Raw genomic sequence first — 22967 nt, forward strand, 5'->3', positions numbered from 1 at the left:
ATATATTCTCTCATTTAAATTTCACAGTCATCCAAGGAGAAGTTATTGGTATTGTCTCTATTTCACCTTTGAAGAACTCTGGGGACAGTCAGGTGTTTAGCCCAGAAGAAATATAACACAGCTAGTAAAGCAGTAAGGCTGAGATTCAAACCAATGGTTCTATAACATAGATTCTTATATTACAAAGAAATTGAGTTAAAAGTCAAGAGGACCAATGAAAAAAACACCATTATGATGTTCGATTAGTATACATATTATAAACTCCCATCCCAGACTTATTATCTTATATACAAGTCAGAGACCCTCCCAATTTTACATTATCAACCTATTTTTGATGACCTATTTTTAGCTCCAGTATTTACAGATAGTGCCTTAAATAACATTCTCCTTAAATTCCTGTTTTGATTAGCAAATACACAGAAGGAAAAAATAAATTCCACGGGGGCATTTTTACCAAGAGGGGCTGAAAGCACTATCATAATAATGGTGTTTTTTCATTGGTTTTTCCTGTCACATAGCTGAATTTCTTTATAATCTAAAAAGCTTAGACATCAGGATTCAGTTAATTTAGGGCAAATTCAGCCTGATAGTCACTAATAAAAAGTACCTCTCAGTTTACTTATTAAAGTTTGCTATTAAAAAAACATATCAAAAGTCCAGGTTTTAAACGTAGATATTCACCAGAACAACAGCTTCTTATTTAAAATGGGAAAATCAGAAACTTTAGTAGGAACTCACACATTCTCCAGCAGACTTGAAAACCCAAGTATAGCAGCAGTTGCACAAACAGGTAAATCAGGAAGTAAAATGCATAATAAATGAAAGTCAAACAAACTGGACATTTTGACTATATGATGATTAAAAAAAAAATTCTCCCAAATTCACAGCAAACTGAATCCAACAGTTACTTTGGTTTTAAATATCTACCGTGCTCTTGATAATGGTAAAAATGACTTATTTGGCAGGTTATAGATAGGTTTCTATCATTCTATTTAACATAATTTACCAAATATTGCACTACATTAAGGGCTGTCATTTTACTTCAATGGAAACAAAAGTCAGATTTCAATAGTAAGCCCTGGGTTCCTCATAAAATATCAGTGAATCAAGAGGTCCTGGTGCTTGTCCAATTTAAGGAAACTCTGTAGAATAACATCTCCACCCCTCAGACCTGAGCGCTGAGGTGAAATTCTTGTCAAGAATACGAGACACTAATTTCCAACAGTGCAGGTAACTCTTCTTTCGAGTCTCTGGCTTCTGCTCAAGTGCCCATCCCTAGTTCAAGATGCCCTAGAAAAACACAGGAACCAGTTCTAGGACGTAGTGATCCATCTAGCACCCCACGCTCATTGCAGGTCTACCCTCCGCCCGCTGTAGCCCAGCCCAGTCCAGCCAATCCGGCCCACTACACAGTCTTACTCTGGTCCTGCGAACTTCCCCCGCCCACTGTCCACGTGACCAGAATCCCTCAACCCCACTTCGCGCTCCACCAATCAGCAACCATTTCTGCTCAGAACCGAGTCTTCGACGCTCCTCTTTCAAAAAAGCTTTTACTCCTTCTGCCTTCAGCCCCGCCCTTTTCCCTCCTCCCCGCCCCGTCGGCCCCTCCCACTTCCTCTCTTGCCCTCCTGCTCCCCAGTTTCGCCCCACCCAGCCCGGGGCTACGAGCTCGCCCTCTTCTCGCGAGATCTGAGCGTCCCCGCCGCGGCCGCCCGCCTCCCCTCCCGTCCTCCCACCCCCCTCCCCCCAATCTCTCTCTCCACTCTCCGGCTCTCCTCCCTCCCTCCTCCCCCCTCCACCCTCTGGGCCGGATCTCGTCTCGCTGAGGCGGAGGAGGAGAAGGAGGAGGAGGAGGACGTTCGGCCTGCGCAGTGAGATGTTTGTCCGTCGCCGTCGCCGCCGCCATCGCGGAGGAGCGCGATAAAGGGAGCCGAGCCGGGCGTGAGGGGGACCCTGTGGAGCCGCCGCGCCAGCGCAGCCCCCAGCCGAGTCCGAGTCGCCGGAGCCCGAGCCGTCGCCGCCGCCGCCGCGACCGCTCAGGGGCCGGCCCGCTCTCCAGCCCAGCCCGGGGGCCGCGCCGCCGCCGCCCCCAGCGTCGCCCCTCGCCCGCCCGCCCGCCTTAAATGTGACACCGGCGCCTCGGAGTGCGACCCGAAGCCGCCGCCGGGTAGGGGACGAGCACCATGTCGAATCTGAGCAAAGGCACGGGCAGCCGGAAGGACACCAAGATGCGGATCCGGGCCTTTCCGGTGAGTCCCTCCTCGGCGCCCGGGACCCCGGGGCCGGGGCCCCGGCCGAGAGCCGCACGCTAGGCCCGGGCTGAACTCCCCCAACAGGCCGCAGGCCCGCCTCCCCTCCCCCACGCCGCCGGCCGCGGGGCGCGAGCCTTCCCGGCAACGGGGCTGCGCGGGGCCCGGCGCGGCCGCCCTCCCGGGCCGTTCCCCGCGCCCGGCCCCCGCCGCCCCGGGCGTCGCTGCGCGGGGCCCGCGCCGCCCGGCCCTCCCTGCGTCTGTGGGGTGTAGGCCCGGGCCCCCGCGCTTCTCCTGCCGCCCGGCTCAAGCACTCCAGCCCTCGGGGATGGAGACCGACCGGAGTCCTCGGTGTGGGGCGTGTGTGTAACTTTTCACATGTGGTCTAGCTGCGGCTTAAAACATGACCCAGCCTCGCTTTACGGCGACCAAGGGGGCTGTGCCCGCCTTCTCCCCCCTCCTCGGCAAGGGTTGTGCCACCAACCTGTCCCCGACGCAGTGACAGTGGTTCCACGAAATGCTCAGTGGCAATATACTCCTAACATGAAGCGTATTTATAGCATCTTTCATCCCACAAGCCTCCTAAGCACTTCACAAACTCTGGTTCAGGAACTGTCTCGCCACTCGTAGCAGGGCCGGCGGGAAGGAAGCGAGACCCAACAAATTGGACAATTAGTTTTCCGTTTCTTAGCCTTGGAAGCCTCAAAGAACGAGTCTGGTCACCACGCAGAGCTGCTTTACTTTTCTGCTGTCACTTTTAGCGACAACAAACGTATTCTGTTTAAAAACTTTCTCTTTTGTCATTACATGGAGTCATACACTCTTTAGTGTATAGGGTATAACTCTGGATGTCACACTTGATTCAAACAGCCAATGGCAAGCAATTAAAATATATTGTTGTAACAGAAACTGGACGTACTTGCTCACGTCGCTACAGTAACAGGTATAAGTCAAGATAGACAAACTAGCAATCAAACAAGTTTTTGAATGTAGAACTAGAGAAATATTTTAATTTTGCCTTAGATTCATAAATACATTATATCAGGTGTGAAATGGCGGATTTGTATTCACTTTTTAAAGCATACTTTTTCTCAAGTTTAGTTGTGATGAGGAGAGTGACCCACCTTTTAATGGAATTGTCCTAATTGAGTGAGTAGCTTGGTCCTAGAGAACTGAGGATCACTTTAAATTCATAAAATTTAAAACAAAAGAATGTACTTGGTGAAGAATTTTGAAATTGCCTGCACATAAGTACTAATTAGTGTCAATGTGTGGAAACTTCTGGCTTTATGTAGATAAGTAGGATATGTATTTTTACGTTATATTAAGGAGGGTTGGATGCTTGAAATATTTTCTAAATATTTGTGAGAAACTACATCAGAAACTGAGAAGTATTGACAAAAGAGCATTAATAAGTTCACTAGCACATTTTCGCAAAAAACTGGGTTTATGAAATCAACTAATTCGTCCAGTTGACCATCAAGTCCATTTTTTTTTTTTAGCAGAAGTGAGTTTATTCACAATTTTGTCAAGTCATTAGTTTTATATAACAGGTTATGTTCATTGTCTTACACAGGTCATTCAGGTTTTTTTGCTAAAATATGGAACAATTCATATTTGACCTCAACACACTTAGGTTGTTATGATTCCCATTAATCAGTTCTATCATTGTTTGTGATCAATTCTTTGATAGTTTTAGGTTTGCCTGCTCTTAACCTGTTCTCTACTCCCAGTCATTCCTTTGTTCAAGAAATACTGAGGACTAGTACCAGGCACTGATCTAGGAGTTTGGTATTTGTCAGTATATCTTAAAAGACCAAGATTTCTGCTTTCTGGAACTAGAGAAGCAGCAGGAGAGAATTTCATTATTCTTTTAGCTTAAGAGTAAAATATTTTATGATAGGTAAATACACCGTACTGGAACTAATTTTTTTTTTTCCAAGTAGCATTATGGCTGTGAGCTAGTTTGGATCCTTTCTGACTATAACTTGTTGCTCAAAGCTTTTCCAGAATTCTTAGTAAAGTTTGTAAATAACCTGATGTTTTCATATTCAGTGTTTAATACCTGCTTGCTTTTAAATGCCCAATAATTTTTCATTACTATTTCATAACATCTTTGACAAGTAGTCAAGTTGATTCAGTCTTCATTAAGGATAGATGTATGCCTTAGTGATAACAGCATTTCACTGACTTAGCCTTTGGTAAATGTATGAGTATTTACAGACCTTCAGAATCCTTTCCTTCAGGTTATCAGCCTTGTACATTACCATAGTCTGTGTGTCTTGCTAGTCAAAAGTCATAAATGTGTAGTACTCCATAAAGAAATAGATATTATTTCTGATTGTACATATATGTATATTTAGAACTGTTGTATTTTATGTATATCATTTGGATATATAGTCATTATAATTTGTGGGAAACTGTAGTTTAACCAAAAATTTCAAGTGTTTATTTCAGAATGCCTTTTACAAAAATTGGTATGTAAAAAAGCATGAAAATGTGTTTTGTGGTTTTGTTTTTATTGAAGAATAGTGCTAAGTGAACTTAAAGAATATTATGTAAGACTACTTCAGATATAGTCCCATCTAGTAAAATCAGATTCTTTTTAGTGTTTTGAGTGCATATTTTAAGTATGCCTTTATCATTATTAAGCAAGAGTTATACCACATCATAGTTTAATGCACAATTTAGTTTTTTAAGTAGAACTTTTTGTGAGATTCTTTTTAAAATGGAAAACAATAAGGAACTTTGTGTACTTATAAATTGTTGCCAGAGGAAAGTTTATTCCAATTTTTAGGTTTTCCTGCATTGTGCAAAATACCATCTCATTTCACATCTTTTTGTCAATAATGTTTTACTTGTATTTTCTTTTTTTTTTTTTGGTTCACAAAGTCGCAGGGTCTTTCTTTTCTTTTTTTTAATTTTTAAAGAAAGGAGGCTATCCTTAATGAAACTCTTGGACACATGGGTTTGGATCAAAATAGTTTCTCTCTTCCTTGCGTTTACCATGTGTCTTGTGTCTGTTTTTGTTGCATTATGTGGGATTAATTGCTGTCAGGTAAACTTTTGTCCTTATCTTTGAAAAGCCATTCCTCATCATCTCTAATGTCCAGGGTTTTGTCTGTGTAAGCTTGTTAAGCATGATTGAAATTGGAGGGGAAATAATTTGTAAATGCTGTCCTCTTCTTTGTCTTTCCTGGCTTTTAGCCTTCAGAGTTTAGGAGACCTATTGTAAAAGTGACCTTCTCTAATATATGATCGGATCTCTACCTGAAATAACTTTAGTTATTGGTTTATGAAGCATACTACATCAAGGGAAGATAGATTTTCTGGATATAGCGTTCACTCTATAATTCTAGATGAATTCTGCCCAAGAAGCATGGATCACGTACAGAGGTGAAACTCACATAGTTACTGACACTAGAGAATGAGATGAGTTTTAAGATCGTTTTTGATGTACTTAAGAGCACAGAGATAAAGACAAATAGGGAGAGTTGATGATTTTTCCTTTTCCTTTTTTCCTCCCAGATTTGGGAAACAACTTTGATCTTCATAATAGTTTTCGCTTTCTTAAGGAAGATAATTATTGCATAGAAGTACTTGAAATGTATATGTGGGAATTGAGTAATAGCTTTGCAAATCACATAGAGTTGGAATTTAGTCATAAATTTGTTTTTCATTCTTTGTATTTTTCTTACAGAAATTATGGAGTAAGGTGTAATTTGTGAAAGTATTGCTTACACTTAGACTGATTCTCTTTCTGTTTAGTAAGTTTTGGGATAGCCATCTGTGTTATAGGCATTAGTTCCTTTTGGGAATCAGAAGTTAGAAAAATAAAAAGCATGAAGTTGTTATCAATAAAGTGTTTATTTTGGGAACATTTCAGAGGAATTTGGAAAATGGTTAGTACTAATGTTGAATTTCAAACTATTTTAGTAGTATTGGACATAATTTGAAAATACAATCTTTTGTACAGTAATTACAACATTGATTCATACAATATAAAGTGTTATTTGTTTGCATGTCATTTATCCATTAAATGTAGTTAAGTGTCTAGTTAGGTTAGTGTCTAGTTAAGTGTCTAGTTAGTTATATGATTAAGACTTGAAGAAGTAGTATGCCTTCTCTTTGTGTTACAAATTGGGAGGCCTTAGAGGTAATATTTTGTTATTTTCATTCCAGCTTGTATGGTTGATCTTCAGCAGTTTTGTTAGATTTATATATCAGTCACTGGATGTTTTGTAGTTTTATATAATGCAACTTTTCAAAATAATTCATGTTCATCCATTGTAAAGTCATCCAAAAAGTAAAGGTGTTACCAGAGAAAACTATGAGATAAAATATGAATTGCAGTTATTATCAGTAATGGTGAAAACTCTTGAATCATGTCTGTCAAAGGAAATAATTCACTTACAAGCTTTAAAAAAAAAGGAAAAAAAATTGTAATCCTATCACTTGGAAATAAATTATATCGACATTTTGATGTTTCTTTTAATCTTTAATATGCATGTGTGAATAAGTAAAATTGAAATTTTAAAATATTTTTGAAAACATGATCTTTAATGGCTTTTTGATTACTTTACAATACCCGAATTTGCTTACCCATTTCTCTACTGCTAAGTATTTTGATTGATTCTAGGGAGTCCTTATTTTCTCTTGCATACAGAATACAGCTGTGGCATTATCCTGTTGTTTGAGCCCATTTATGATTATGAAATTATTGAGCTTAAAGTAGTTGCTATAAATTCTCTAATCCATGTTCAGAAAGATAGAATTAATATCTAAAACTTATTGAATGCTTATCATGTGCCAGACACTGTTCTCTGTGCTTTGCATGTCTAAATTTATTTAGTTCACACAACTCTCTGGAATACTAATGTCATCTGTTTTACAAATGAGACCTTGAGAGGTTAAATAATTTGCTTAAAGTTATTTTTCAGTGCAAGTGGCAGAACTAGGACTGTAATCTAGGCAATTTGGCTCTACAAGGTTTTTAAAATTAAACATGCCAAAATTTGTATCAGTTTAACTTTGTAGCAGAATCTTAGCCAATATATCTTTAATGTTATAGGTGAAAAAACAGTATTTTATTTTGCATTTTTTTAACTTTTTAAGAATAAAACTATGTGGTATCCAGGAATTTTTTATTCAGTTTTTGCACTTGAGTTTTCAATGTGTCTATTAGAAGTATGACTAAAAGGTAAGGAGACTGAAAACAAAATAAAGAGTGAGTTCTGTACTGTCAGGATTTGAATACAGCTCTACCTCTTTGTAGCTATACTGTATTTAGCAAATTATTTATTTAAAATTTTTTTTTTAGTTGTAGATGGACAACAATACCTTTATTTATATTTAGTGGTGCTGAGGATCAGACTTCACACATACTAGGCAAGTGCTCTACCACTGAGCCACAACCCCAGCCCATATCTTTATCTTTTTCATCTTCTCTAGCCTTAGTTGTTTCCTATGCAAAACGAGAATACTGAAAGGCCTTACCTTACAGGATTGTCATGCAATAAAGAAAATAAAGCTTCAAAATTGTATCTAGCACAGTTAGTTGTTATGTCAACTTTGAGGCATGAGTATGCTGAAATTTAAATATTAAAATTGAATGTTTTTGCAAGTAGTTGTATTGAAATGCTGTGTACTTATTTTAATGATGCTACTTTTTTGGAGGGGGGTACAAATTCTAGAATTAGTGTTTTGAAAAGCCACAGGATCCATTTGTGAACCACTACAAGAAATTAGTCTTGAAAGATATACGTATGGTACCTCTGGCACTGTAAAGGAATGCTGTTGGCTTTGGGAGGATGTCTTCAAGAAAGAATTTCCAATAATTCTCATGTAAATATATGAGATAAGCATTCAATAAGTGTTAGCTATTATTTTACTTTTCTGGACATCTGTTTGCAATGTACATCCTAGTATGTACATTGAATATTCATCTAAAAAACACATTTTGTTTTTATTTTCTTCCTTCTCCCCCGCACTCCCCCCCTTAATATCACTTCTGAACTAGGTTGTGGTTTCTGCTCAAAGCTTATACTGCACACCCTTTTGAACCACAGAATACTTAGCATAGTGTGGGTGGTTAGTGGATGATTGATTTAATGAGAAACTAGTTCTCTAAGCCAAGCCATAGTAATTGATTAATTAAGTCAATGCAAGTGGTGCTCTGAAGTACTTAAACTATTTTTGTGGCTATAGTGAGTTAATTTTTTAGATGTAGTAGCAGGTCATTAATGATTTTATGCATTTTTCTTAGGAGGGTAGTCTCTTTAGTCTCTGAAACAATAATGGCCTGAAAGTAAATGTAGTATGTTGTGTTGGCATTAACCCTGGATTAAACATGAGACAACTTAATCTCTGGTCCAGTCCTTTCTGTATACTAGCAGTTCTCAGCATTTCACTTCTTCCACCATGACTCTTTGCATCTCATCCCTTCTTTCTTGCTATACTTTACACTCTGATCTCTACTTCCACTGCAGATTCCACTCCTATATACAGACTCATCTCCTTTAGTTGAGTTCCTTATTTCCCTTATAATTCTTAAGTCATTGAGCCCAGATGCCATGTATTGCCACATCCATCATTTATCCTTTGTGGCTCAACTCTTGAATTCTTTTTCACTGTGTACTAACTTCTTACATTGCCTTAATCATTGAAGATTTTAGTACATTGAATGTTTTCTTCACAAACATTACCTCTAGTCTGGATCTTAATTTTATTCATTGTATGTGAGAGTAGGTATTTATTTATTTAATTTAAAATGTGTTTATTGTGTGTTCCTATTGTGAATCTAGCATGTTCCTACAATGCTGATCAAATAGTCCAGGATTCTTATATATATTAGAATGATCTTTACTGTGTCTTGGAGCATGTCATCCCATTACTTTAGAAATCTTAAAGACTCCAATTCCTGACTCCTCCATTTGTAAGATACAGAACTTTGAGCAAATCACTTAGTTTTTCCTGTTTCTCTTTTGTAAGAAGGAGAAAACAATAGTACCTACCTTTCAGACTGTTTTAAAAGTAGCTGATGCATATAAAACTTTCAGTAGAGACTAGCACATACTATGCATTGTAAATAAATGCAACCTGTTATTATTTAGTTGTTCTATCCTACTTGCTGTTTGCTTCCTACTCATATTAATGTGTTAGTGGATCTCAAGAAAAGACTATTTCCATTCTCTTGAGCCATGGTGATTTGCGTCTTCCTATGTTAGCAGTTGCCTCTTTCCCTACCTCTCCAGAACAAGGCCAGAAGTATCAACAAAAATCATCAAAAAGTATCTTGCTTTTAAGGCTCATATTTTCTAGACCATTATGGACTCCTAGAGAAAATTGTAAGACAGTGGTTCTTAATTTAGCTAGACTCTCAATGCCTCAGGGCAGTTGTGTGTATGTGTTCCTGGTAAATTCCCTCTCCCATTTTCTGCCTAGTAATTCCAGACTTTAATCACTGTCCTGAAGCTGTTTATTGAGAATTCTCTTATCTCTAGAAACCTAACTACAGCTTCATCATGAAAACTAATGTTAGCAGATGAAAGTTCTTCAGTGATCTTTTCTTTGAATTATATTCTTTAGTCTGTGATTTTTACACACTCCCAGTTCTCTCTTTGGTCTCCTAAGGAAGGTTTTCTTTTTCTTATCATCCTCATTATAGTCACTATCATAGTATCTCCCTTCACAGCCAAGATTCCTGAGACAATAGTCTCTGTCTGCTTTTTAAAAACATAATTTTCTTTAGAGGAGACATTGAATCTCTCTTGTATTGATCTTAATGAATGCAACGTAATAGTATTCATATAGTATGCAATATTCAGTGACTAAACTAATGTAATATGATACCATAAGTTTGTTTCTTCATCTTTAAAATGGGAACTGTAGCAGTCAGGGGTGCTTAACCACTGGGCCACATTCCCAGCCTACTTATTTATTTTTGAGATGAGTCTCATTAAGTTGTTTAGGACCTTGCTGGCAAGGCTGGCTTTGAACTTTCAATCCTCCTGCCTCAATCTCCTGAATTGCCAGATTACATGGATGTACCATCACACCTAGCTCTTGTGGATAAGTATAGCTATAATTTTTTTCTGTAAAAGCAAGCCATCATTGCTAAGAGGAGTTAGCAATGCTTACAAATTATTCTTACCTGAAACAGTTCTTAACTGAGCAATGCTTAGCCTTTTCTGTTTGCTTATCTTCTTCAAAGTAATGATAAAAATTCCTTTTTCATTTTCAACAGAGTTGTTACTTTATAAGTTTAGTAATTACAACTTATTGAGGTTTTTGCCTTGTGTTATGTTCTGTTTGACTAATTATCTTAAATCTTTAAAACGATTGTAAGTTGAGATGATGTCGTTCCTTTTTTAAATTTAACTGGTGCTTAGAGACACCTAGTAAAATGTGTGTAGTCACACATATACACTTAGGAAAGAGCAGAGCTGGGATTCAGATTCCACCTAGACTGACTTAAAAGTCCACATTCTTTCCATTACACCATACTACCTAATTATATTGTTAACCATTTTCTGAAATTTGAAATATTTGCTTTCTTAATAGGAATTAGAAAATTCATTGTTAGTCAAGGGTTCTAGGCTTAGACGGTGCAGTATATAGTACTCTCTTTGCAGAAAGAAATCAAGGTTGTTGTGGCATCTGCCTATAATCCCAGTTACTTTGGAGGCTTAGGTTGGAGGATTGAAGGTTTAAGCCCAGCTTAGGTAAAATAGTAAGATCCCTGTCTTTGGAGGGAAAAAATAAGTTATAGGACCTGGAAGGAAGTTTTGCAGGCTTGAACTTCACAGGTTTCAAGGCAAATTGGCTGCTTCTTTTTTTTTTTTTTTTAATATTTATTTTTTAGTTGTTGGACACAATACCTTTATTTTATTTATTCATTTTTATGTGGTGCTGAGGATTGAACCCAGGGCCTCACACTCTACCACTGAGCCACAACCTCAGCCTCATGAATTGGCTTCTTTTTTTTTTTTTTTTAATATGTTTTTGGGTGTAGATGGACACAGTACCTTTGTTTTATTTTTATGTGGTGCTGAGGAAGGAACCCAGTGCCTTCCACATGCAAGGCAAGCACTCTACCACTGAGCTACAACCCCAGCCCTGAATAGCCTTAGTATAAGGGAATGAAAGTTCTAAAAACTTTAACCAATTGAAATATATATTGTTCAGGAATATTGGATATGTATATATATATATATATGGCTTAAGAAGGCATTAGTGTGATTGACTTGAATAAAGCAGTCAAATTCAAACCTGTAAAAAAGAAAAGACATTGACATTATTTGTGAAATAACACATTTCTATTTTAAATTATAAGGCTGACAGCACAAATTTTAAGCTTTTTTTTTTCAGTTTTTAAGTGTGTATTTAGAGAAAAGTTTCCTTGACGTAACGTTTAAATCTTTAGTTTTGAATTTCTTTAAGAATATATTAAAACAGAAAATAAATAATAAAATGAATTAAAGCACAAAAGATTAGATACTTCAAATTAATGGTATTCATGGTAAAAATAAGACATGATGGAAGTTTTCTTTTTTTTATGTATATCATCTCTAGCCAAATAAACTCATTTGCTCCTAATTTTTAATAGCTAAATAGGACTATCTTAGTCTGCTATAACAGAATACCACAGATGGGGGAATTTATAAAGAACAGAAATTTATTTTCTCACCTTTATGAAGGATGGGGAGTCCAAGATCCTGGGTGCTTACAGGTGCTGTTGTTTGTTGGGGGCTGTTCTCTACTACCGGATGGTGCTTTGATGCTGTGGGCTCTGGAGGGAAGAATGCTGAGTCCTCTTATGGCAGAATGCTGAGAGCAAAGAGGAATGTACTTCCTTCATGAAGCCCTTTTATAAGGCCACCAGATCCCATTCATGATGGCTTCTACCTAGTGGCTTAATCACCTCCTGGAGGCCCCACCTTTTAATACTGATACATTGGTGGTTATTTTCAACATGGGTTTTGAAAGATACACAGATATTCAAACCCTAACAGGTACTTGAGAAAGAATCTGTTCCTTTTTAATAGATGAGGAAATGGAGGACCACATAGGGTAATTTAACGAAGTAGGATATGTACCTGATGTGAATTTATGGAAGAACTACAATTAAAGCCACATTTCTGGTTAAAAACACTTCTCAACTGGACTGAAATAAGTCTATAGACATAGTAACTTCATGTTAACACTGGTCTTTTTAATTATAGGGTAATTTCTCAATATTGAGCATTTTGATGTTTTGGGTTCATGTGGTAAAATGGAAGGGCACTTGGCTTCAGACATTTGAACTTTAGTGCTCGATCTTGCTGTGTGATCTTGAGAAATTATTACTCTCTTTTGTAAAATGAGGAGCTTTTAATTTGGGTGTGCCATAGGGTCATTCTAGCTCTAAAAATGTTTGTGAAAAGCAGTGTAGTTATACCTAAGTCTAGGAACTGAATCTGGTGTGTTGTTCTTGGCCTTTATGTGATGCTGCAAAAATGACTTAGCTTTTCAGTCTTAGATTATCTTTAAAATGGCAATGATCTATTTCAGTGATGATGGTTAAATCCTAATAAGAAACAGTGGGAAAGTTAGCTGTGTTTTTTCATGTTTGTGGTAAATTATTAGTTTCAGAGAAGTTTTAAGCAGACTTGATGGTATATTTTTATAATTTTATATATGGGCCTTTTGCTCTCATCACATTTTATTGCAGTTGCATTTATTCAAAGACAAAGTAACTATGGCAGTTTACCCTGTTTTATGTTTTTTTTTCCCTTACTGAGTTATATGTAATTGATTTGGGTGTGACACAGTTTGGTGTTGTCTTACAGTTTACTGCTTTAATTGTTTCTGATTAGAATATTACCATTCCCTTGTTTATAATTTTTTTAAAAAAAGGGAAAGCTGATAAATTGACTCATTAAAAAAAACTTAAGTGACTTGAGCTAAACACAGTAATAATAGTAATATTATTAAAATTAATTTTAGAGTATAGACTAGCATTATGGAATTGAATTATGCATTTAAATAGAGTATTTTTTAAAAAAATACTACAGACTGCTTTGAAATACAAAATACGTGATTTCTGCTTTTTCATTATGTCTATCTGCCAGATAAGCACTTAAAAGAGTAGTTTTATATTCATAGCCCTTTAATAGTAGTGTTTTGGATTTAAGACTATGTTGGGAAGTACAGCAGATTTTGGTATTTGACATCTTAAATATGATAGCTAATTTTCTTGATAGGGAAGATCTGAAAAGAATAGTGTTTGAACATTTCCATAAAGTTCTAGTAAAGATATCCTCTCTAGCCAAACAAACTCATTTGCTCACAGTATGTTTCAGGGAGCCTACTAATAACATCTCTATTTTTCATCAGTGATGAAAACAGCACCAATAGTAGAACAGTGACAGGACACTGTGCCTGAATAGGAGTATAGTCTGACCAACCTATAGTGGATCAAAAATATTTGGGGAAAAAATTGCATCTATTTTGAGCATGTACAGACTTTTTGCCTTGACATTCCCTAAACAATACAACAACTATTTATATAACATTTATACTGCATTAGATACCATAAGTAATCCAGAGATGATTTAAATTATATGGAAGTATGTGGGTAGGTTATATGTAAATATTATACTATTTTATGTAAAGGACTTGAGCATTTTTGGATTTGGTATTCATGGGTGTCCTGGAAGCAATCCCCTGCAGATACTGAGTAATGACTGTACTTATTTGATTGCCTTTTTTTGTTGTGGTCATCATCAGATTAAGAAGTGTTACGTGTATATATTTTCATATTTTATTCATATAAAAATCCTTCACAGAATATAGTTGAAGTAGAGTTTCTAGTACTCTTAATTGTTCTGGGTTTTAAATGGATCTTAAAGACTATCCTAGAAGCTTGACTTTGTGTATTTGAAAAAAGTTCCAAATTTACAAATTGATTTTTGGATATTCTTCTTGTGTTGAGGACTGAAATGCAGATTATAATTGAACTTTCTGTTGATGATTTCACTTTCTTATTAGGAATGTTACTGTCCTGTAATGGTATTAGAGGTCAAGTTAATGTAGATCAGGTTTAGTTTGTGATTTCATGGAATTATCCCAGACTGCTGTGCTTTTCTAATTGATAATCTTTTTCTCCCTTTTCTTGACAAATTTTTTTCCCCTTGGGCAGCATACTTCCATTCTTCGTAACCAGTTAACCAAACATCAGTATTCTTTACATTCTCTTTTAAGTCATTTAGAGGCTCTTCTGTGGAAAAAAAAGGAACAAGTATATATTAACTAAGCAAATATATGCCAGATGCTTCCATAGACTTTCTTGATTGCCACACAGTCCACACCTTCCATTTTTCAGGCTATGAATAAATGAGGAAAATGAAGTTTGGAAAGTTTAATAACTGAAAATTTGTTTGAATGTGCCCCATTGGGCTGTTTGCCTCATACATCATCTGGATCTTTGGCTATGTCTTTGATGATTGACATTGCTTAAGGAATCGCTGATAGATAAATGGGAGTGTTGCAGATATCATACATACATCATTGCATAGTCATTTGTCATCAAGATTTCTTATTGTTAACTGTAAGTGGATTATATTCAAATAATAATTTTGAATGTATTGTATGAAGGAAGAGAGAACTTATCTATTCTGAAGTGCCTATAGTTTGGAAGGGAGCTTTTTAATATAATCACTGGTAGTTATGTTTGATCAGAATACTGCCATTTCTCAGATGTTTGCATCACAGAAGCTATTTTGAAGCTGTTGTTTAAAAATAAGATCCAGCATTTTTCCTTGTTTATTTTTTTCTAGCTGTGTCATTCTGAATTGCCTGGAATTTCAAAGTTGCACCCTTTTCCCCCACCCACCCTGTTTCAGATTTCTTCCTGTAGATTATTCACAGGGGACTGAAGACTTCTTGTCCTTTGTATATAATGGATGTGAAACGTATAGTTCTCTTCGTTTTAGTTTTAATTTATCTCATGATGTAGTTCTGTTCAACTTTTAATAATACAGAACATTCAAGATGTGTAAGTATATAATAGACTCATCCTTTCAAATTCAGGCATTTTGAAGGTTATGTTGTTATTTGAAGTGATAAACAATTAGATGTTTTTGAAAGAACAAAGTGTGTTAGAGTTATTTTTGTTATTAATACTATCTTGGATTGGGGGAGGTAAGGGGCAAAGGCCACTTCTAAAAATTAGAAGTCTTGAAAGAGCTCTTGTGTTTTTTTTCCTGCTATATTACTTGTTTACTGATGATCACTTTGTAACTTAAGCTTCTTTAGGAACTGTACTGTACGCATCTCATATTACATAATAAACATTAAAAGTTTTGTGTGAATGTATGTGCATTTCATTTTATTTTTTATTGTTTTGCTTAAACCTTGTTTACCAGATTCCTTCCTTAGTGCATTTGCATTTATTACAACCTAAGTAAATCAGAGTCATGAATGGGATTAAAGTCCTGCTTGATTTAGATTGGTACTTTAAAAGAATGTTATTACTCTTAAAAATATACATAAATTTAGAACCTCTAGATTTTATCATTTCCTGAATGTACTGACTGATGGTTTTATAGTTAATGTATTGATGAGATTGAGAGTTGAACATTTAGTCCTTTTAAAATAAAGTTTCCGTGGTGCTTAATATTGTTTCTATATCAAGGAGATACACACACACACACAACACACACACACACATACACATACATTAAGCAGCCTTCTGAGTTCCTTAGTAAGGTAAATGGAGAAAAATCTGAAAAACACTACTTGATAAAAAAATTTGAGTCTTGCTTGTGTATTTTATTTGAAAAATATGTGGTTATTTTAAAATTAGATTAGTTACTGCAGACCAACACATTCACATGTTTTTCAGTATCGTGCCTGGTTATTAAAATGTTCACATTTTAAATTATGTTGGTATATGTAGGTAAAATAGTATTCATTCAACAGACATTTGTTTTCTGCCATCTAAGTGACATTGAAAAAAATGCATAATCCTTTGAGAGAATCTCACGATCTCTTAGAAGAAGATACATAAACTGATAGTTATGAAGCAGTAGGAGAACATGGTAATAATTATAACTTGAGCATTATGGAAGAGCTGAGGAACATTAACTTTGAGGAGGTCTAGTAAGCATTTCTGGAGAATACGTCACCTGAGCTATGTTCAGAGGAAATGTAAAGAATTGGATAAAACTGGGTGTGGTGGTGCACACCTGCCTGTAATCGAAGCAGCTCTGGAGTCTGAGACAGCAGGATTGCAAGTTCAAAGCCAGCCTCAGCAAAAAGCAAGGCACTAAGCAACTAAGTTAGACCCTGTCTCTAAATAAAATACAAAATAGGGCTGGGGATGTCTCTATAAAATGCAGGGAGTTTTTTTTTTTTAACTGTTTATTTTTTCTATTTTTTAAAATTGGTGCATTATAGTTGTACTAATGTTGCTATTAATTGTTACATATCCATGCATACAATATGACAATATAATTTTGCCAATATCATTCCCCAGTATTTCCCCCTTTCTTTCCCTGGGTTTCTTTCCTCTACTGATCTCCCTTTAGTTTTTATGAGATCCCCTCCCCCACCTTTTTCTTTTTCTTTCGTCTCTCTAGCTTCCATGTATGAGAAAAAACATATGACCCTTGACTTTGAGTCTGGCTTATTCACTTAACATGATTCTCTCCAGTTCCATCCATGACATGCAAATGACATAATTTTATTCTTCTTTATGGCTGAATAAAACTCCAGTGTTTGTATACACATATGTACACACATCACATTTTCTGTATTGATTCATCCACTGATGGACATCTAGATTGGTTCCATAGTTCAGCTCTTGTGAATTGTGCTGCTCTGAACATGGGTATGCATGTATTGCTCTGGATATGGTGACTTGAAGTCTTTAGGATATGTATGAGGAGTAGTATAGTTGGGTCGTATGTTGGTTTCATGTCTAGTCTTTTGAGGAACCTGCATGCAGATTTCCATAATGGTTGTACTAATTTACAATACCAACAATATAAGAGTGTTCTTTTTCTAACATCTTGAGGGGTGTGTTTTCCTTTAAGGTGCTCCTCCCCATCCCTTTAGAAGACTTTTCAAGGATGGAAGAATGTCAGATAATGCTTTTGGTTTGTGAAATTAAGTGATCTGTATTCCCATGACTGAATAAGAGAATACAGGAGAAAGGTTTGCGCAGGTTTGAATGATGAGGACAAGTTGAGTTTGATCTGTGTCAGGAGCATTGATTTGGAAATAACCCAGCAGGGTGTTCAATAGAGGAGTTCAGGCAAATATCTGGGCTGGCAATATATATTTGGAAGCCATTAACATAAAGCCAGTAATGATGTTTCTTCTTTAAGATGTGAGCTAAACTTTTTGGGAAATCTAAATTTCCAGAAAAGAAATACACACGTTTGCAAAAATTTGTGAATAGTTTTAGAAACTTCTAGAATTTCTTGCAAACTATATAGTGTTTCTTAAGTTGTAGAATCCTACATGTATGAATAGTAGTTGTAACTTTGATCATGAATGAAAATACACCAGGGACTCAGAGTAGTATGAAAAAAGTCATAGAGTTATTGGGCTGAGAATGATTTAAATGGCTCTGGAAAAGTTAGGAGACATAAGGTATGGGGAATAATATTTCTGAAAGAAAGCTACATTAATGACTTATTTTGATTTGTATTTGTCATAGTTGTGCTCTTGATGTGCTTTTGTTTTAATATATTTGTTTATTTGCAAAGCTTGAAAACCTGTCTTTCTTTATGTTGTTTGTTGTTTGTTGAGTTTATCTTGAGTTCAAGAGATTGTATCTGTTGTAAGGGGATTGATTATATTGTGCCCTGGACTAGGCTAGGCTGTTCACTGACATTCTCATTTAATTTCCATGACAGTATTTTGAGATAGAGTTATTAAACACACCTTGCAAGTGAGGAACTCAGACGACTTACAGGAGTTAAATAGTTTGCTCAAGATCATCTGGTTTGTAAGAAACATATAATACATTTCCATGCCTGTCTGACAAAACGTATATTCTCTAATGTACATACTGTGTTTACCCAGATAATCAGTGACTCACACTTTGATAATTAGCATAGTGAAATATGAGTTATTATTATTTCATGTTAGCATAGTGAAATATGAGTCCAGTGGTTTGGATTTTGGGATACTTGAATTTTAGATCTAGCTCTAATTTTGAGTAAGTCATTTAATCTCTTTGGATCTATTTTCTTCTCATTCATTTGAGTATATTTTTACCTTAACAATCACACAGCAGGAACATAAGTTGTCTTCTGGCCCCATTAGTGTTCTATTTGTAAGGCATAAACAGTGCAAAAAATACTACATAAGTCTTGAATTATAAAGCACCTTTTATAGGTGAAAAATAGTTCTTGTATTATAACATAATTGTATAATATTTGAAGCCTCTTGGCTTATATATTTAAAATTCTTTATTTTCTGATAGAAATTGGTAGAGATATTTAAATACTTTTTCTAGCTAATATTGGATCTTTTCAATAATTTTGAAAAGATTATTTGATGTCTTGCTCAACTGTTAGCAACACACATTGTCTCCGGAGTTGATGCTCCACATTCACTTTAGTCTTTCATTGAAATTATATCGAATATTCAGCGTTATATGATGTCACAAGACAATGTTTTTGTTTGCTTTGTTATAACCTCAACATATGCTTCATCAAACTAAAACCACATTCCACACAAAGGAGTTGAGGCCATCATTTATGACTTGGGCTGATATCTTTTATGTGTAAAAACTTATTTAGAATATATTATCCATGTAACTTTTTTCCTATTGATGACATTTTATGTATCAATATATTTGATAAAACTAGAAAGCAGTGTAGGCATAGGGATAGATTCTCTTAAAGTCATTTGATAAGAAGTCTCTGATAGACCTAAAATTTGAATAGACTTTGGGTAAAAGCAAAGAAAATGGCTCTGTTAAAATATTCCTTTTTTAAACTCTCCAAAAAAGATTGAAGTAAGATTCATTTTGAGTCATCTGCTTAAGGAGCATCTTGATATAGGGTTGAACTTGTATTTTACAGCTAGGCTGACTGAATGATCTGTCTTGCCTACTCTTTCCTTTTTCATATTTACATCCATCATATGTGATTTGGAAAGGATTCCACTAACTAATTTTTATCTAGTTCAGGTCAAAAGTATGTGTGACAGTGACTCATGTTACCTAGGTTGTAAAAATGCAGAACTGGGTAGATTTTTGTGGCATAAAGATGGTTCCTTAATTAAATAATTGTACAAAATCATTAACAACAACAACAAAAAATCCCTGCCTTCATGGAGCTGACATTTGGCTGAGGGATGAGAAATCAAAGCAAGAAATAAAGAATGTGGGGTTGAATTTAGGATCAGTAGTTAGGGGAGTCTGTTACTATAAATAGAATGGCCATTTAAAACTCCACTGTTGACAGTTGAGCAGAGGTTTGAGCTGTGCAGATAGATATCTGAGGGAAGAACATTATAGACAGAAAGTAGCAAATACAAAGACATTGAAATGAGCTGATTTATGTATTCCAGCTAAGGAGGCTAGTCTGCATAGAGTAGAGTGAGCAATATAGAAAAAGATGAAGTTGAGAGGTTATCAGATCAAAGACTGCAGGGAAGCTGGGGGTGGGGGCTTAGAAGGTTGAGACTTTGAAGATGCCTGCTAGGCTTAGATGCCTCATAGGCATTCAAGTAGTCAGATAAATGACTTGGGTATGCAAGGGAGAGGGCTAAATAGGATATATAAATTCCGAGATTGATTGGAAGTGAGGAGAATAGATGATCAACACTTAGAAACTTAATGTGGATAGACAAGCAGTCTGTAACCAGAGCCTTTTGGTATGGAGATTTGGTAATGAGTAAGAAAGTAAAGAAGACTGACAGCTAGGAACCAGTAAAGTAGGAAGCAAGATGAGATTATGGTGCTTGGAAGGTACAAGAAAAATCAGTTTCAAGAAGTAGGTCTGTTCAGTGCAGCCAGATTAGTCAAGTAAGAGGAGATTTAAGATGTTAACCATTAGATATAGCACTGTAGAAATCAGTGGGGAGTAGTTTTAAGTGAAATGGTAAAGATGAAAGCTTTATTGGAGTGGGTTCAAGATATAATGGAAAAAATAGGACTTGGGAACAGTAAAGGTAGAAATCTCTCTCTCCCTGCCTGTGATTTCACTGTACCTGGTAAGAAATTAGGTGGTACTTGAGTAATAGAGGGATTGTGAGGATTTTTTTCTTAAGACATGAAACTGCTGACATGTGAATGTGAATTCTTTGGTAGAGGAAAAAAAATTGATGGTGTTAAGGGTGATTTCCAAAAAAGGGGTCTTCGAATACGTGATTTGGGATGGAAGTACTTCATCAGATTTTATTGTATATTATGTATCACCTAGAGTTTTTATTCAAATGTAGGCTCTTGTTTTTGTCTGAAATTCTATGTTTCCAACAAGTTCTTATATGATTTGTGTATTTCTGATTCCTGTAATTGTGAGTGAAAGAACTCAATACTTTGAACACAAGAACTAGCAGATTGTATTTGCATAAAGTGCAGTGGATATGGTCAGTTAACGCAGTATCTCTTCAGATTGTTTCTGTTTTCTGAGTGGAACAAGAAATAGTCATTTTAGATTGAGGATATAGGAGGTGATTTAAAATCATCTAGGAGAGTAAAATCAGACTAGAAAAAAGCAGGGTTGTGGTGTTGCAGGAGCGGGGTACACTTGTAGTTTATGGCTAAGAACCTAAATGGAGGTGAATCAGTGTTGGTAGGTAAATGTTATCCTCCATTTATTTTCAAACTACATAGGTTCTTGTCAGGAATAGGTTGGCTGTTGGGATACTCCATGATAAGTGTTTTGGAAGAAGGGTGGGGGAGAGGGGAGGGTTAAGTGATTTCTGGATATATAAATCATTATGGTTTTATTTAAAGTGGAGAATTCTGCCATAGGTTAAGAATGTAGGAGGCATGTCTTAAAGGATTAAAAAAAAATTACTTTTTTCAGTTCCAGAGACTTTTTAAAAATGTATTCCTTTATTTCTGTTAAGACAGGTTAACATCCTTGTAAATCATGCAGGTTTATAATCATAGTCATATAATAAAATAATTTACTGTATGGACAAATACAGAAGAAAGATTTTCAACCATTGGTTTTTTTTTTGTCTCTTCTCTTTCTTGGATATTACAGATGACCATGGATGAAAAATACGTAAACAGCATTTGGGACCTTCTGAAAAATGCAATTCAAGAAATCCAGCGTAAGAATAACAGTGGTCTTAGTTTTGAGGAGCTCTATAGAAATGCATATACAATGGTTTTGCATAAACATGGAGAAAAGCTCTACACTGGACTAAGAGAAGTTGTTACCGAACATCTCATAAATAAGGTATCCGACTTTAAAGGACTGTTGCTAATGCAGTATTGAATGTAGAGAATCTTTTATACCATATTGTACTTTGATCAGAAGTATTCTTTTTAAAGGCTCCAGAAAGCCTATAGAAATTTTTAATTCATATATTACAAAAGCCTCATTCAAAAGTTATAATCACAGCTAACTCAGGATTTTTGATAATTGAGAGAAGTTAAAGTTTGTGAACTTATAAGTATGTTCTCTATAATCGTAATTAATGAAACAAAGACTTAGTAGTTGGCAAATATTTATTTACCATTAGAGATAATATTTTTTTCTGAAAATGCTTTAATCACCCCATTTTAGCTTTTTCCTTTTTCCTGTATATTTGAAAATAATAAAATTATATTGTTTAAAAATATTCTCCAAGACTTTTCACTAATTGTAATTAATCTTACACATTTTAATTGAGTTGTGTGGTAAACATGAATTTATAAAAAATAATGGTGTGCTAACAATATAAAATGGTTCTGTGATTCCAAAAAGCTATATATGTTTTAGAACAAGTGTTTTAACAGAAACACACTGCAAATAAAATGTAATCTCCTTTGTGAAATAACTTCACCACAATGTCTTGCTTTAAGATTGTTCAACAAAACATAAAATATCACAGATTCATAAAACACTTTCCATATTTTTTTGTATGGCACGAAGGTATTCATTTTTAAAATTTTACTTTGGGGGAAAAAAAGCCATAAAAATTTCATAAATGTGGTACTATGAATTCCTGTGTACCCTTTACCAGTTGTTAGCATTTTGTAAATCTTTCTATTGATACTTGTTATTTACTGCTATTATTAATATTTTTATTATGGAACAATTAGAAAATAGGTTTTAGATTTTATTTACCCTAAAATACCTAGTAATGTTTCTTCCAAGAATGAGGAAATTCTCTTACGTAACCAAAGAACTTTGATCAAAATTAGGCAGTTTAACATCAACAAAATATGTTATACAGTTCATACTGATATATCACCAATTGTCCTGTCCTGTGTACAAGTGATGTCCTCTAAATAATTTGTTTTATGATCGAAGATCCAATCTAGGATCATATATTCAAGTTCCTCACCCTGTACTTATCTTTTGACACATTGACGTTTTTGAAGAGTATAGGTCAGTTGTTTTTTAGACTTCCCCACAGTTTTTGATTTTTCTGATTGTTTCCTCATGACTAGTTTCAGGTTATGCATTTTTGGCAGGAATAATACATAAGTGATGTTGTGTCCTCAGTTCATCACTTCAGGAGGCACATGATGTCAGTTTAACCCATTATTGGTGA

At 35.6% G+C, this 22967-nt stretch overlaps 1 protein-coding gene across 1 annotated transcript in view; it reads left to right on the top strand.

Annotated features, from left to right (window-relative positions):
* The first annotated feature begins 1753 nt into the window (after positions 1-1753).
* Cul3 (cullin 3) overlaps positions 1754-22967 on the top strand; it is an 84090-nt gene continuing 62876 nt past the window's right edge. Inside the window, exons 1-2 of the mRNA XM_076865549.1 lie at positions 1754-2249; positions 21467-21664. Coding sequence (XP_076721664.1) covers positions 2184-2249; positions 21467-21664 — 264 coding nt within the window. The 5' untranslated portion in view covers positions 1754-2183. The remainder of the gene's footprint in view (positions 2250-21466; positions 21665-22967) is intronic.

Source organism: Callospermophilus lateralis, chromosome 9 (genome assembly GCF_048772815.1).
Source record: "Callospermophilus lateralis isolate mCalLat2 chromosome 9, mCalLat2.hap1, whole genome shotgun sequence".
Classification (NCBI taxonomy): Eukaryota; Metazoa; Chordata; class Mammalia; order Rodentia; family Sciuridae; genus Callospermophilus; species Callospermophilus lateralis.